Source organism: Pristis pectinata, chromosome 13, assembly GCF_009764475.1.
Source record: "Pristis pectinata isolate sPriPec2 chromosome 13, sPriPec2.1.pri, whole genome shotgun sequence".
NCBI classification, from domain to species: domain Eukaryota; kingdom Metazoa; phylum Chordata; class Chondrichthyes; order Rhinopristiformes; family Pristidae; genus Pristis; species Pristis pectinata.
In genome coordinates this window covers 25,872,705-25,889,967 of record NC_067417.1, presented here as the reverse complement: position 1 = coordinate 25,889,967, position 17,263 = coordinate 25,872,705, and the positions used below count along the sequence as shown (strand labels likewise).

The window sequence follows — 17,263 nt, the reverse complement described above, 5'->3', positions numbered from 1 at the left end:
AACAGCCTACATCAGTACTGTTTTGCTTGCATTAGTTTTGGTCAATTCCTCTCCAACTAATTATGAGTTTCTCTGGCATATGCACTTTTTCTCGTGGTTTACTGTGAATGTGGATGCAAAGTAATTATTCAATATGTGATTTCATCTGTTTTATTCACAATATAACCATTATCAGTTGTCAAGAGAACCTTGTTGCTTTTAGCCACTCCTTACTTCCTCATACAATTATACATTTTTTGGTGTGTTTGATATCCTTTGCAGGTTTATTTTCATTGCACTTCTGGCAGTTTTGCCAATTTTTATTCTTTCCATGTTCTCCCTCCTTCCCACCCCCCCCCCCCTCCCCAAATTTGCCAAGATCTGTGGCAGATTTTGCCTCTTTGTGCAAGTTCTTTTTTAATTTTGTTCTTTATATTCTAGTTGTTTGTAGCTTATTTATGGCAAGTAGATCCCTTGCCCCTTAGGCAAATGAACTAAGCACATAAACTAGTCCTCTATAATGTTAAATTCTTGCTTGAACACTACCCAGTGATTTTTTTTTGTTTTAAAACAACGAGTAATCTCTGAATACATCTGTCTCAAGCCACAGAAGTCAATCTTACCAGTATCTACTTGTTTCACATTTCTCTCTTCAAATATCACACCTGATTCAATGATGATATGATGGCTATCCCAGAAATGTTCACATAGCATTAGATTGTTAACTACATTTGGCTCATTACTGAATTTAATAATTTTGTTCCTGAGTCATATTGTAATTGAACACTCAAGAAATTTACTAATTCAGTGACCCAAGCTGGTCTGCTTACACCAGACTTTTTGAATGTCAACATTCCACATTAAGAACACTTTTTGCTTCACACTTCATTAAATCTCTGCATTCATGTATTATACCACTTCTAAGCTGCTGTTAAGGAGTCAAGAAACAGCTTCAGCTATAGTAGTCTTTTTTTCCATTTCAGTACAAAATTCTAACCTCAAACTCCCCACTGACTGCTTACCTCTCTATATCCTCTCATCACTGATTTCATCCTTAATCAAAGATTTCTCAACCCCCTCAAACATGTCACTGTTGCTAATTGACTGTACATACTTCATGTTTTATATTACACTTTAAAAGTTTATTTAAAATGATATAAAATTAGTCCCAATACTCTAAGGTAAAACAACTTTGTTTTACTTAGCAATAAACATCAGAAACTGCTGCAGATGATCTAAAGTGTGGCACACTCTGTCTGCTACACATAGATGTATAAACAGGAGGTCAGGACAAGGTTCAGTATGAACCTAAATTGTGTGCCAAATTACAAGTTGAAAATCAATTGGACTCATTCTTTTCTTTAAAAAAAATGGACATTATGCTGAAATTTGGTGGTGTTGCAAACAAGAATGGCATATTTTAAGCATTTCTAAACAAACACTATTTTAACTGGCTTAAAATTAGTCATTATTGTAATTATAACTTGAGGATGAAATGGGCCACTTGACATACTAACTCATATATCAGTCAAACAGGAATAACCACAAAGATCAGTGACCACCGATTTAGACTGCTTCAGTTCAAGCTGCAGCAGTTTCCCTTTTAATCTGCAAAGTTTGAATTGTCCCATCCATATTCACCAGTTGATATGTGCTAAAGTTTAGGCTTTACAGTCAAGAAACAACATCTTGAAAATAATCAATATTACTCATTTTTAATCTACATTTATTTGCATTTTACGTACTTGTCAAATTGATGTATGGACTGTGCAAGCTGTATTCTTTTACTGTTTGATTCATCGGTTGCTTCTAGCTTCTTAAGTGCATCAGCTGGAAAGGAAAAGAAATAGTTTTGGTGAACTATATCAGGCAAGCAAGTAAAAATAACTCAAGCTTTTCCCCCTTTCTTGAAGCTACTGACTCCTTTATTGGAGTACAGTCCCACAGAGAGAGGTTTTGGCTATTCAATTTCCAGCCCAAATCAGCTTCTTATGGCAATAACACAAGAACTTCTTGCCTTGGAAACCTTTGTTAATTCTTCCCGTAGTTGAAACAGGGACACAGCTGCCAAATATAGCATCAGTAACAAAACTACCCAAGTCAACAAGTGACTTAACAAAATCTACAAGTTAAGCTGCAGTCTGGGACAAATTATCTGATTTACAATGAGAAACAACTTACATTTCTTTTTGAAATTTGCAGGCACTGGTTTTCGAACAGCATTTACTCCGAATACGTTGTCTACTTCCACTACTTGAGCAGGTACAGTTTCTAGAATCTTCAGAATCTCCACATTCTGAACATGTGAAAGAGAACACAAAATAAAATGCAGTTCCTTCGGCATTCTGTATTGTGCATTCACAGTAGCCTCCACTTAATCTGGGTTAAGCCATCATTTTGAATATAACAAACTTTGGTTCCTACAATAACATGCAGAGATGCAAGGGACAACTTTACACCGCTGTGATAGTTAAGTGGGTTAAAGAAGAATAAAAGGATACAGGAACAAAAATTCAAATCAATCCCTCAAGTGCACTGTGTCATGTATTTAGATTTGTATCTCAACTACATTTTGCTCTTTTTACTCCACATCCCTTAGTGACTAACCTATTGATCTCCAATGCTGACTTAGCTAAAATATATATATATATATATATATATATATATATATACACGAGACAATAGTATTTTTTAAAGAGAAGCATTTTTCAGATTTCCATTACCCAATGCATGAAAATAGTGCTTCCTGGTTTCACTCTAGGTTTGTGCCTCTTGTTCTGCATATCTCACAGAAGAAGCAATATCAAGGGAATACAAGCCAGTCTTCATAATGTACCTATTAACCACTTATCATAGATAACTTGGAAATTTTAGCACCACTGATGTAGTAAAACTTCCCAGGCCACTTCAAAGGAAGGTTATCAAATAATCTGATACCATACTACATAATCTGATCATGAGGAGAGATGGCACAAACTAAATATGTTTTAAGGAACATGTTTTTTTTAAATTTTATTTACAGCGTGGTAACAGGCCCTTCTGGCCCAACGAGTCCACGCCGCCCATTTTAAACCCAATTAACCTACCAGTACGTCTTTGCAATGTGGGAGGAAACCGGAGCACCTGGAGGAAACACACGCAGACATGGGAGAATGTACAAACTCCTTACAGACAGCGACGCTGTGCTACCGTGCAAATCTCTACTGTATTGCAACATGCATAATCCCTCAGGTTCTGGTGTCCAAAACTGAATGCAATCTTTCTACTAACCTTCTGATTATTTTATGTAGCCATGTACTTACTTTCAGAATCCAGGAGACCACAAATAGTCATATCCCACTAAAGAACATTTGCTATAGGCACCACAGTGTTTTCTCTTCCAACTACTTATGAACTGTTGTTACAAGGCACACAGAAAATATTACTGCCATTCCCAATAAGATAATGGAAGGATGAATATTAAGTTTGTCTTTATTGGATACGAAATAAATGAACTCAGACTTTCCCCTTTTGAGCTTCATCTACAGATACATAATGAAGTAGAATGTCTGTGTCCTGTGCAGAGCTCAGTGATGAAACATCGTAGAAATCTGAAGTTTTGCATGCAAGTCAGGTTTAGCACAAGCATGTGCACTATGGTCTTAGTTTTTCCTAAAACCCCAAATGAGGAAGCCCTCCACAGTCAAAGGGAGACCAGATTTTAATTTTCCCCCACTGAAAATTAATGAGATTGTTTTCAGATCTATTTTTGATTTTTTTTAAATATGTGGAGGGTCTTAACCTCAGTACTTGTAGTCTAACTGAACCACAAAGAGATCATGAAAAGTTGTGCACTGAGTTTCTGTGGGAGACTATCTACAATTTAAACCAGAGCAGTATATCTCAGACAAAGAACCAAGTTTTGTGAGACACCAAAGAAATGCCTTAGATACTCTTACAAAAGCTATTTGCAATGACCAATGAATCAATATTTTGTTTTGATGATTCTGATGGAACAGGAAAAACTTTCCTTATTAATCTACTTTAGGCTTTCAAAGACAAAACATGACTGCTCTGGCCACAGCATCACCTCAAAATTTTTGATCCAGGGAAAAACTGCACGTTCAGCTATTAAACTCCCTTCAAATTTGACAAATGTGGAGACTCCAACATGTAACATTGCTCAGGGAACTAAAGGAAAACAAATTCTCAAAGATTGTAAGCATTGTCTGGGATGAATATACGATGGCTCACAAAGCAGCCACTGAAGCATTAGATTGAACCTTGCAAGATCTTAGACACAATACTAATGGGGAGATGTTACTTTAGTGCTGGCTGGACATTTTCATCAGACAATACCAGTAATTCCACAAAGTACCCAAGTAGAAGAATTGAAAGCCTGTATTAAAGCATCGTATATTTCGGAAAATATTCAATGATTACATTAGAAAACCAATACGCAAACACATTTGACAGAGGATCCATCTGTGAGAGAATTTGCTTCAAATTTATTCAAATTATGAAATGGAGGGGAGAAAACCTGATGTAAGTGTAAAGGAAATGTAAAAATCATGATTGCCAGCATTATAACCTGACCAACACCAAGTATAGTGCCTAGTATTTTATAACTGTAAATCTTATAATGTTATATGCAGATTGTTCGATACAGATTGTTAGTCCTACTATATAGTAAATGGTAGGGCACTGAGGAGTGCAGAGGAACAAAGGGATCTAGGAGTTCTGATACATAATTCCCTGAAAGTGGCATCACAGGTAGACAGGGTTGTAAAAAAGGCTTTTGGCATCCTGGCATTCATAAATCAAAGTATTGAGTATAGGAGTTGGGATGTTATGGTGAGGTTGTATTAGACATTGGTGAGGCCAAATTTGGAGGATTGTGTGCAGTTCTGGTCACCTAACTATAGGAAGGATATCAGTAAGATTGAAAGAGTGCAGAGAAGATTTACTGGAATGTTGCCGGGTCTTTAGGAGTTGAGTTACAGGGAAAGATTGAACAGGTTAGGACTTTACTCCTTGAAGCATAGAGATTGAGGGGAGATTTGATAGAGGTTTACAAAATTATGAGGGGTATAGACAGAATAAATGCGAATAGGCTCTTTCCACTTAGATTAGGAGAGATAAGTACGAGAGGACATGGCTTTAGGGTGAAAGGGGGAACATTAAGGGGAACTTCTTCATTCAGAGAGTGGTAGGAGTGTGGAACGAGCTGCCATTTGACGTGATAAATGCGGGCTCACTCTTAAGTTTTAAGAATAAATTAGACAGATACCTGGATGGGAGAGGTCTGGAGGGTTATGGACTGGGTGCAGGTCAATGGGACTAGCGGAATAAGTTTTGGCACAGACTAGAAGGGCCAAATGCCCTGTTTTCTGTGCTGTAGTGTTCTATGATTCTATATTTCAGACCTTAAAATCAAATATAGATCCAGTAGAACAGATGATGATTTTTAAAATTAGCTAACTGTTGCAAAGAGAGGTTACCAACTGACTGGGACAATACACAAAGATTTGTGATTGAAACAAAATATTTAGAGATACAAATCATGGGTTGGTGGTAAATCAGATTTGCAGTAAATATCCTCAAAAGATTACCCAGTGGATAATATCTAATACATCCAAATACATGGAATAAATAATAGATTGTGGCAAAGTCTCATTTGTACATTACGAGAAAGTTCAGTCACCAAGTAAACGGCAAGGATCATTTGCCTTTCACAGGAAATTATTCCATTACTGATGTAAAATAGCTTATATGATTTTTATGGTAAATAGGTGTTCTTTAATGATTGCTGAATTCTCCCAACAATGGCATTAAAAAATTTTCATAGAATTGAACCATGAAATATCAATGAACACGGCTATCCAATTTCTTAAATGTAAGCATATTGACCAGCAATCCTTTTTGCATCAGCAATCTTTCAAACTTAAGTTAATGTCAAATGACAATTTCAGAGAGGTTTTAGAAAAAGTTAAATTAAAACTAAATTAAATTAAATTACTGCAAATATTTAGCAGGTCAAGCTGGAGACCACATACGAGATTTTTTTTGTATTTTATAACTGGATGTTAAAGGAAAGTAAGTTTTAGAACTTAATTAGTTTCATTTACTCAATTTCTGAAATTCACTTTGACATGCCATTTTAAGCATGGATTAACATGCTTTCTGAAAATGCAAAATGATGCTTTTTATGGCTATACGTGAAAAGAATTGATGGTCTCTTTTTGTTTGTAAATAACTTTGCAATTATTCATTATCAGATTCATTAGCAATTCTCAAAGAAATATTTACACGGTTTGAGGAAAAAAGAGAGGGGTGGGACTAACTGGACGAACAGCTGCAGTTTCAAATGGCTTTCTTCAGTATTATTTAATATTGTTCAGAAAGATTTAGATATCCTCAAACATGAATCACAGTACATTAACAGGCAGGTACAGCAAGTAATTAGGAAGGGAAATAGAAAACAGGCCTTCAACTATGGAAATTCTCAGTGTGGTCTAGCTACAATTTCACAGGGCTTTGGAGGTACATCTGAAGTAATTAGTAGTTTTTAATCTTTTCATCTCAGGAAGGATACATTTGCCTTGGATGTATGCATCAAAAGCTTTAACAAATTGATTCCTGGGAAGAGAAGACTATTATGAAGATAAATTGAATAAAGTGGACCTATATTCTCTGGAGCTTAGAAGGATAAAAGGTGATCATGAAGTTCTGAAGGAACCTGCTAGGATGACTGCAGAGTGACTGTTTCCCTTAACCAGAGAGGCAGGTGCTGGGGGTTGTAGTTTCTGGGACAGGGTTTGGCTATTTAAGACGGTCAGGAAGATTTTCATCATATAGACAGTTGCGAATTTTTGGGATTGCAGAGGGCAACCGATAGTTAGTAGTTGGTTTCAGTCAAGCCTGATTTCAATAGATTTTTGGAATTCAAGGAAAATCAAGGTTGAAGTGAAATAAGTGGAAAAAAACAGTTGAGGGTGAATGTGTTGCCTAATTTTACTGATTGCCCTGGCAATTTGGCCTACTCCTGTTATTTCTTATGTTTCTATGATCCATAAGGAGCTGCCACTTTCAAGCTTTTACCTTTCCACCGACTGCTTCTGCGAAGTCCACTGGTGTACGCTGTTGTTTATTTCGCAAATTGACTGATGCTCCATTGCACACAAGCAGATGGACAAGAGATTCATACTTTCCCTTTACAGCCTCATGCAGAGCAGTATTTCCTTGGTTGTTGGCAACATTGACAGAAGCACCATGCTGAGAATTTGTAAAGCAAACAAACATCAACATGAGTCTGAGCCAGCACACACTTGTACATAAACAAGGCAAAAAAAAAATCCTGTCAAATACATCAGCTATTCCTTTACTGCAGGATATAAACAACTGTTATTGTACAAATATCAAGTAGCCAGAAATAAGCAAAATTTGAATGGAAAGAAGTATTGCAAAGCTGCTGAGAATGTGTTGCACATGCCTTGAAAAGGTTCAAAAGGTGAACAGGGGGAAAGAGAACAGAAGAGGGTACATGTACTCATAACAAGCGAATATAGTCTGAACAAACCCGGCTTTCATTAGTTAAATTGCCTTTCATATCCTCAGAATAGAAAAAACATAACTTAAGCAGTCATTTGGCATTTCATGCCTGCTCAGCCATTCAATGAGCTCGTAACTTATCATTTACCCTCACCACCACTTTCCTGCACTAGCCCCATACCCAAAAGTCAATCCATCTCTCTTCTGAATATAGTCAGCGATTAAGCCTCCATAATCCTACCAGATGGAGAGTTCACTACCCTCTAAATGAAGAGACCTCATCTCATCTCAGTTCTTAAAGGCTGATCCCTAATTTTGAGAGCATGACCCTTGGTTCTAGGTATTCCAGCCAGCAGCAACGTCATTCTGGCATCTACTTTATTTTTTTTTTAAATTTTATTTACAGCGTGGTAACAGGCCCTTCCGGCCCAACAAGTCCACGCCGCCCATTTTAAACCCAAATAACCTACCCATATGTCTTCGCAATGTGGGAGGAAACCGGAGCACCCGGAGGAAACTCATGCAAACACGGGAGAACTTACAAACTCCTTACAGACAGCGACGGGAATCGAACCCCAATCGCTGGCGCTGTAATAGCGTCACACTAACCGCTACGCTACCGTGCTGCCCCCAAGCCCAGTGACAATTTTGTTTGTTTTCAATGAGATCAATCTCCCATAATATAGGCCCAAATTGCTTAATAGCTCCTCATTAAGATAAACTCCATCATCCCAAGATTCAATCTGGTGAACACTGTTTCATTCCCTCCACTTTAGAGTCAGAACAGGTATATATAAAAAAAATGGGATAAGGGGAAAAAGAGTTAAGCTCAGAAAATCAGGAGATGAAATAGGTTTGGATGGAGTTACAAAACAGCAAAAGGGTAGAAAACATCGGTGGGAATTGTATATGCTTCCCCCCCCCCCCCCCCCCCCCCCCCCCCCCCCCACCAACAGTAATAGTAATTACTGTTAATACAGTAATTAACTAGCCTTAACATATATATAGATAAGTGTTGACCTGCTGAACATTTTCTGCATTTTCTGTTTCAATTACAAGGTAATAGGCTAGTTTAGATCTAATATAACGGAAAGGATTAATTGATTATCCGGTAGTCAAGGGGCCCTTAGAGAAAAATGATCATAATATGGTGGAGTTGTATGTAAAAACTGAAAGTGGCTTAATTCAATCTGAAATTAGATTCTTAAATCTGAATAAAGGCAAGAGACACGAGCAGACTATGACAGACTGGGAAATTACATTGAAAGGTAAGACACTAAAGAAGCAATTGCCAACATTCTAAGAAACTCCTCGTGTTCCCACATATTGAAAGGCAGCATATGCAACCCCACAATTTAAGAAAGGTGAGAGAGGAAATGATACCATAGACCCGTTAATCTGAAATTAGTAATGCAAAAATGTAGGGGAGTGCTTTTTTTTACATATAATGCCATGTATTAAATCCACCTGAAGGGACAAGCAAGTGGTGGGAACTATTACTGTGCAGAGCTCCCTCTGCATTGGCACTGTAGTGACACTCTAGATCATGCTCAGGTCTCTGGAGTGGGATTTGAAATACAATCTTCTTACCTAGAGATGAATGCCAGCAAAGGAAAAAAAAAATCAAACTACAAATAAATTGGTATGTTTTAACCATGGAATTTAAAGTGCTAGAGACAAAGAAAACAAATCAGACTTCACCAGAATTAGGAGCAACACCTCAACTATGAAAAATAATGATACAAATGACGTCCTTACCTCCAGCAGCAACTCAGCAATTTCCAAATAGCCTCGAAGGCAGGCATGTAGCAATGGCGTATTACCATACAGATCTTTCTTATTCAATTTTGCATTATAATTCAGCAAGTATTTTACTATCTGTTTAAAAAAAATCACAGGTGGTATCAGTCTTAAATATTTAAAAAGGCAGTTCAATATTACAAGGAAAAGAATGGTCAAAGGAAATATGTTCTAAAAGGCAAGGTTCAAGTAGAGGAACTGAGACAACCATATTTGTAGATAGTGGGGTTTCAGTTAGAGAAGGACATAGAGAACAAAGCGGATTCTAAGTTATATGTACTATTTAGAGTGAAAGAATGACAGTTGCGCAAGGCATTAAACAGGCCACGGTTTGAGTATTACATGTTAATCTGACCATCCCATTATAGACATATTGGAATGAAGATATGACTATAGCAAACTAATTCCAAATGTTAGTGGGTAAGAAAGGTTATAGTTTTATAGGTTTCAAAGGTAAAATCTTTCTGTCCACTGAATCAGGGAAAAATTAAAGTAAATCTTATAAAATTTTCCAAAATGAAGTACTTTGAGGGGTAAAATTTGAAAGGAAGGAATATATCATTCAATCTGATATCTGCCGATCACTCACCATCTGCTCACAATCCCTAGACAATGGCCCCACCGACATACACCAGGCCATCTCCCACATTGTCACAGATCTCATTACATCAGGAGATCTCCCCTCCACGGCCTCTAACCTGATAGTGCCTCAACCCCACACTTCCCACTTCTATCTCTTACCCAAGATCCAAAAACAGGACTGTCCTGGTAGGCCTATTGTTTCTGCCTGCCCTTGTCCCACCGAACTCGTCTCCTCATATTTCGACTCATCCTATCTCCCCTTGTCCAGTTGCTTCCCACCTGCATCTGGGACACCTTGCATGCTTCCAACTCCCCAGGCCCCCACTTCCTCATATTCACTGTGGATGTCCAGTCCTTATACACCTCCATCCCCCATCAGAAAGGTCTAAAAGCCCTCTGCTTCTTTCTACAACAAAGATCCAACCAGTTCCCCTCCACCAACACTCATCCACCTGGCTGAACTTGTTCTTGCCTTAAACAACTTCTCTTTTGACTCCTCTCACTTTCTACAAATCAAAGGTGGTGTCATGGGCATCCACATGGGCCCCAGCTATGCCTGTCTTTTTGTTGGCTACGTGGAACAGTCCCTGTCCCAAACCTTCTCTGGTACCGCTCCCCAATTCTTTCTGTTACATCAATGACTGCAATGGTGCTGCTTCTTGCACCCGTGTAGAACTCATCAATTTTATCACCTTCACCATCAATTCCACCCTGCTCTCAAATTCACATGGACCATTTCCAACACTTCTCTCCCTTTCTAGATCTCTTTGTCTCCATCATAGGAGACAAACTATGCACTGATATTTACTATAAATCCACTGACTTCCACAGCTACTTAGACTGCACCTCTTCCCACTCTGTCTCTTGTAAAGATGCCACTCCTTTCTCCCAGTTCTCCGTCTCCGCTACATCTGCTCTCAATACGAGACTTTCTGTTCCAGGACATCTGAAATGTCCCCCTTTTTCAGGAAGCGTGGCTTCCCTTCTGCTGTGGTGGATGGAGCCCAATCCCACATCTCCTCTATTTCTCATTCTTCTGTTCTCACTCCACCTCCTCCAGACAGAACAGAGACAGAGTTCTCCTGGTCCTTACCTTTCACCTTACGAGCCCTCTGCATCCAGCACATCATCCTTCGTCATCCTTCCACCAGCTGCACGTGATCCCACCATCAGCCACATCTCCTCCCCACCCTGTCCACCTTCCACAGGGATGACTCCCTCCATGACTCGCTGGTCCGCTCATCCTCTCTGACCCCTGGCACTTTCCCCTACCCTTGCAGTATATATAACACTTGTCCTTACAGCTCCTCCCTCACCACCATTTAGGGACCGAAACAGATCTTCCAGATGAGGCAAAGGTTCACATGTACCTCCTCCGACCTTGTCTGCTGCATTCAGTGCTCCTGATGTGGCCTCCTCTACATCGGCGAGACCAAGCGCAGACTTGGCGAATGTTCCACAGAACACCTCACGCTCAGTCTGCAATGGCCATCCCGAACTCCCAATTGCAGACCATTTCAAATCCCCTTCCTATCCCACACTGACCTGTCCATCCTTGACCTTCTCTACTGCCAGGATGGAACCACAATGCAAACTGGAGGAGCAACATCTTATATTCCTCCTGGGTAGCCTACAACCCAATGCATGAATATTGAATTTTCCAATTTTATGTAAACCACCACTGTTCCTTTTCCGTTCCCCCCCCCCCCCCCCCCCACCCCACCCCCCCCCCCTTCTGATCCTCCGGTCCTCGATTTTTGTCCCTTTTCCCACCCTCCCCCAGTTCTCCCTTCATCCATCTTCGTCCCCTTCCTCCCCTCCTGGTTCCATCCACCCACTTTACACACAGGTTTCACCCTCCCACCACCACCCCCCCCCCCCACCTGGTTCCACTGCCGTTCAACCTGTCCCTAGTGGTGCCCATTCTCACCTTCCTTTACTTATCTGATCCAAGCTCTGGTAGCGTTTGTATTCCTGCTTAGTCCTCCGCTCCAGCAGCTGTCTCCCCTGTCACACCTCCCTCCCCCACCAACTGTTTTTTTTCTTTTCCTCTCCCTCTGTCTGCCTCCATCTATCATTCACTGCCACTGTCTCCCCACTCCACCCCCACCCACCTCCCCTACCTGGCACAACCTGCCTGTCATCTTACACCCCTCCTCAGTCCACCAATTGCCTCAAAATCCTTCCTCACCACTCCCCTTCTCTTTATACCAGCCATCTCTCCTCTCCACTCAGTTCTGATGCAGGGTTTCAACCTGAAATGTTGACAATTTCCTTCCTCCCACAGATGCTGCATGACCCACTGAGTTCCTCCAGCAGATTTGTTTTGTTGTTTCAGATTCAGCATCTGCAGTCTCTTTGCGTCTACACAACTACAACATGTGCTGCTTGTTGATGATCAATGATCCTATGAACACCTGACCACTCACTGATCATCAATGCCTGGGGAGGTCACATGCTGGAAGAACTCAGTCAGTCAAGTAGAATTAGTGGAACGAGAAACCAGCAAGTACTTTCTCTGAAAAGAAGTTGAATATACAGGCTGGTATGCCGAAGTAAGATTCTTACTGGGGTTGTGTTTAAAAAAAAATTATTTCCCTAGGAAGAATCACATTCGACAATAACTCATTCACATTAGTATGGTCATTGTAAAAGGATATGAAGGAGGAAAAGTCAGTCCAAGAATGTTTATAATCTTAGACAAAGGATAACCAGATCCAAGGTTAATTTATGGCTGCTGCTGCAACACTGGATCAGTTCTGATAATCCATTTAATGTGCAGTAGGCTCAAAACATGCAAACCTTTATTTTTTTGGTAAAATCCATCAGAATAATAAGTTGCAATGAATTGCTCCAGGAAAAATGAAATTGGACAAGAGGCAACTATTAACTACACAGCTGTTGCGGAATTGTATTTGACTGTTAATGAGTTGAATTTTTTTACTATATGGTGGAGACATATAATAATTGTACTATAGTGATTGTATATACTAATTGATGTGTTAATACAAATGATATGAAATATTAATATAGTAATTGTACATATAGTAATTGTATTTGACTGTTAATGAGTTGAATTTTTTTCCACTATATGGTGGAGGCAAAGACTCCTATAACATTTAAGTGGTATCAACATGTGCACTTGAATGCCAATGCATAGAATGCTGTGAGATTAGTATAGATACCTGATGATCAGCCTCCAAGTAAATAAATTTCTCCTCTTTTCAGTCCTAAATGGCCAATCCCTTCTTTTGAGAGAGGCCTAACTTACTCAATTACACCTCTTATGACAGATCCACCATCCCACAAACCTATAGCAAGTATATGCTTTTTAAGGCAAGGAAATCTTAACCGTACACAATGCTCCTGCTGTGATCAGAGTAGCAAGACCTTATGATCCCTTGAACCTGTTCTGCTTTTCATCACAGTCATAACTAATCCTCAAACACGCTCCTGTCCAAACTGGATTGTTCTCAGTTCCCTTACCAGAAGTTGTTACCATCTTTTTTATATTTTTTTACCTTTAATTTCATTTTCTGGATTTACCCTCTTTATTAATTTATCTATATTAACAACCAGACCTCTACCAAGCCTCAAGTACTATTTTTAGAATATTCCAAGCCTTGGTTTGGACAATTTTCCTTTATTGCTTAATTCCTCAAGGGAATTTGCACTTGTTCAGAATTAGAAATTATTTCTTTAAATGCTCACTTTTGCTCATCTGCCATCACGCCTTTTAATATAATTACCTAAATGAAGGTGGCTTTCTAAACCACATATCAATACAATTGGCTCAATTTAAAACCATAATTTTATTTTTAATTACATTGCTCTCAAACTCAAAGAGGAATTCTATTATACTGTAACACTCTTCCCCAATGAATCCTTCTACTAAATACTAACTAATTAAGACCATCTTGTTAAACAATACTAGTTGTAAAATAGACTGATCCACTATCGTTTCCTCAACATTTTATATTAATTCCATCTATTGTTTCTACTTGAATTTACCTGATATTGCACTCTGATCTAAAACCTTATGGACTGAGTAGGATCGCAGTGGAAACCATGCCACGATTCCCTATGTTTGGAGTTCCGACATTGCCAACCCTCAGTATGCAGTTGCTGAACATGAAACACTTGTTCTTAGATACAAAAGCATAGAATGTACAACTCCAAGGCTCAACAGTATTTTTAAGGGTAATCATTGTCAGGAAACAGACGTTTGGTATATTGCACATACAAAACTTTAATATAAGACAACTTTTTCTTTGCCTACCTGTACGTCAGTGTGTTGACAAGCCAGGTGGAGTGGGGTTGAATTATAGGAATTTTTTATGTTTACACTGGCACCATGGCGTAGCAGTAGTGAAACCAAGTCAAAATGTCCATGGAGAGCTGCCACATGTAATGGAGTAAACCCATCCTGGTTGGCAGAATTCACACCCAATCCATTTACAGTAACACTGGAAAGTTTCTATAGCAATCACAATAGCCATTAGTCTTAGGATTAACACAGTGCACAGCAATCCTCAAATGTAGAATAACATAAGCATGTATCACAATCACTATGCTAGCTCAAAGAGAGGTGGAGCGTATTTAAATAAGGTAAGACAAATAGAGATAATTTATTCTGAGGTTGATATTAAAAATAAGCTAAAATTAGCTAAGTAATTTTTTCTTTAATTTCAATTGTAGAAAGCATCCTGGAGCTTAGTACAGAAAGCTTCTTGCCTAAGTCATCAACTGCAGTTTTGGAACTGTATATCAATTGCTGTGATCATTGTTTAAGAAATCACAACCTTGCACAAATAAACAGCTTGCAGCAGGTGAAGCTACAATACCTTCTGTGCAGGTTCACACTTTGGACACCGACATAAAGGGTGGCAGAATTCTGGTTTCAACACAAGTCCATCCTCCTCCTCTGGATCTTCATCCACCCATTCTAACAGATATCGTACCTACAGAATATAACACAATGAGAGATTATGCTCCAGGCAGAAGGGGATAGTGGGCTGGGCAAAAGAGAAACCTGCACTAATTTCTCTCAGAGTGAAAACAATTTCCCAAACAAAAGAACAATCACTTGTTCTATATTTGTTTCAGGCAAGTACCAATACAGAACATTTGCACCTACTTGCATTTCAACAGCCTCTGCACTTCATAAAATGTATTTAATTGTATGAAGTATTGCGAGTGTTTCAACATGAAACTGCTATATATTGTTCCTAACGTACATTCTAAGGATGTGTTAGGATGCTTATATGTACAAATTGCTTTATTTTTTGCTCAATTTTTCTGGCAAATCAAAGAAAAGATTCATCCCCATAATTAGGGAGCTCATAACATTGTTTAACATTGAGATGCTACGTTATCTATGTAATGAGCTGCAAGGGAGTACCAACTCCAAAGTTTTCAAAGAATTAAGAATATTTTCAGTTAATCACATTACTCACCATAGACTTTTAAATCATTTGGACACAAGAACGATGAAGAGCTTTGTATTTCTAACTTGAGACAGAGTGTGACTTGGAGGGAAAACGGCATGTGGTGATGTTCCTATTGGTCTCTCTTTCTTATCCTTGTTAGTATAGGTCACACATTTAAGAGGTGCTACTGCAGCAACTTTAGTAAATTGGTAGATGGTATACACTGCTGCCATTGTGCATTGATGAAGGAAGCAAGCATTTAAGGTGGTAGATGGAATGGCAGCTCAGATGGGTTGATTTAATTTGGCTAACATTAAGTGTAATTGCTATTGGACTGCACTCATCTAGGCATGTTAAGGGTATTCCATCACACACTTGTATCGTCCCTCTAGGATGGCAGAAAGACAAGTCATTCACTGCTGAAAACTTCATATCTCAATCGCTCTTGTAGCTGCAATATTTAGGCCCAGCTAGGTTTTTGGTTAACATCAAACTCCAAGATAGGGATTCAGTAGTTGTAGTGTACTTAAATGGCAAGGGTCCAGGGTTACATTCTCTCGCCTGGTATTTGGCTGGCGAATATAAACATCACTTTTCAGATCATGCCTTAAAGATCTAGGAATACAGAGCTTCATCTGAGAATTTTCAAATGTACAATCATCAGTGAACATCTCCACTTCGAACTTCATGGATAGAATGAAGGTAGTGGATGAAGCAGCTGAACATGACTGGGCCTTGGACACCACTCCAAGAAACTGCTTATAGAATCATCCTGAGACTGAGATGACTGACTACCAAATAGACATAATTAGTTTCCTTACTGCACGGTATGACTCCAGTCAATGGAGTATGTTTCCCATTCCATTCCCATTGACTTAAATTTTACTCTAGTGCCTGGTTACTGGCACAAGAATAAAAAGCTGAAAACTAAACATTAGTTCTCTGGTGATACTGCCAAAAATGTGAGAATTTCTTTTTATTCATAATACTAATTCAGTGGCCAGTTTCTACAGAATAAAAGCTGAAAACTGATTATAATCAAATAAAAAGAAACAAAATATTTAATACAGGTTGCACTCTTAACCACTTTATTTTCTATTATCTATGATCTTTTACGCTAATACAATAAACCTCTCACTCTGAGCTCACACAACTGACCCAGATTCTCAAGCATCCACAGTACAAGAATAAAATATTATTATCTGACCAACAGTCAAATGAAGCTACTGCCCTTCTGCTGTAGCAGAAAAAGACCAAGAGGATTAAATGTTAATTGATCTGACCTAATGCCACTGAATTTTCAATTAGTTTATTGAAGGACAGCAACTAGCAGTTGACTGAAGCTAGAATTCAGCAGAAATCATGAATTGGTTTTAAAATGTTTTTTTTTTCCCTTTTATAGTACCGCAACTTGTACTTTCAGACCTCTGCCCCAAACTAACTATACTGCTTGACTGTACTGATTTAAGGGAGGTTTTACTTTGGGCCTTGTACTAATCTTTGCAAGGATACTCACCTCAGCAAAACCAGTACAGGGCATTGTGCATTTGCACCACTAGAGGAATTCCATGCCTGTATATTTTTAGATTATTTGGCCTCAGTGCATTATTTAATCTGTAAATAGATTTACACAAAGGGTCCATTTTACTTTACATTTCTGAAAAGACATTGGAACATAATGGTCAGCTTAGTGAACTATACAGTTGGGAGGGGATCAACTTCTAACTTGGACATGCTAAACTATAAATAGTCCATGTAAAGCTCCAGTTTTCCTATCACACAAAACTCAATTCCCTTAATCTGTGATTTACCATGAATACAAAACAAAACATTGAAGAGTATAAATATCAGGACATTTGCTACTGCTTATTTAAACTAATGAAATAAGTAAAATTTACTTTAAAAAAATGTGTATGAATATAATCTGCCAAACATGGCTTAAC

General features: G+C 38.7%; 1 protein-coding gene across 1 annotated transcript in view; it reads right to left on the bottom strand.

The window, feature by feature from the left end:
- ankrd27 (ankyrin repeat domain 27 (VPS9 domain)) overlaps positions 1 to 17,263 on the bottom strand; it is a 95,163-nt gene that overhangs the window by 6,091 nt on the left and 71,809 nt on the right. The window contains 6 exon segments of the mRNA XM_052028028.1: positions 1,725 to 1,809; positions 2,161 to 2,275; positions 7,060 to 7,233; positions 9,268 to 9,387; positions 14,171 to 14,368; positions 14,736 to 14,852. Of these exon segments, the coding sequence (XP_051883988.1) occupies positions 1,725 to 1,809; positions 2,161 to 2,275; positions 7,060 to 7,233; positions 9,268 to 9,387; positions 14,171 to 14,368; positions 14,736 to 14,852 (809 nt within the window).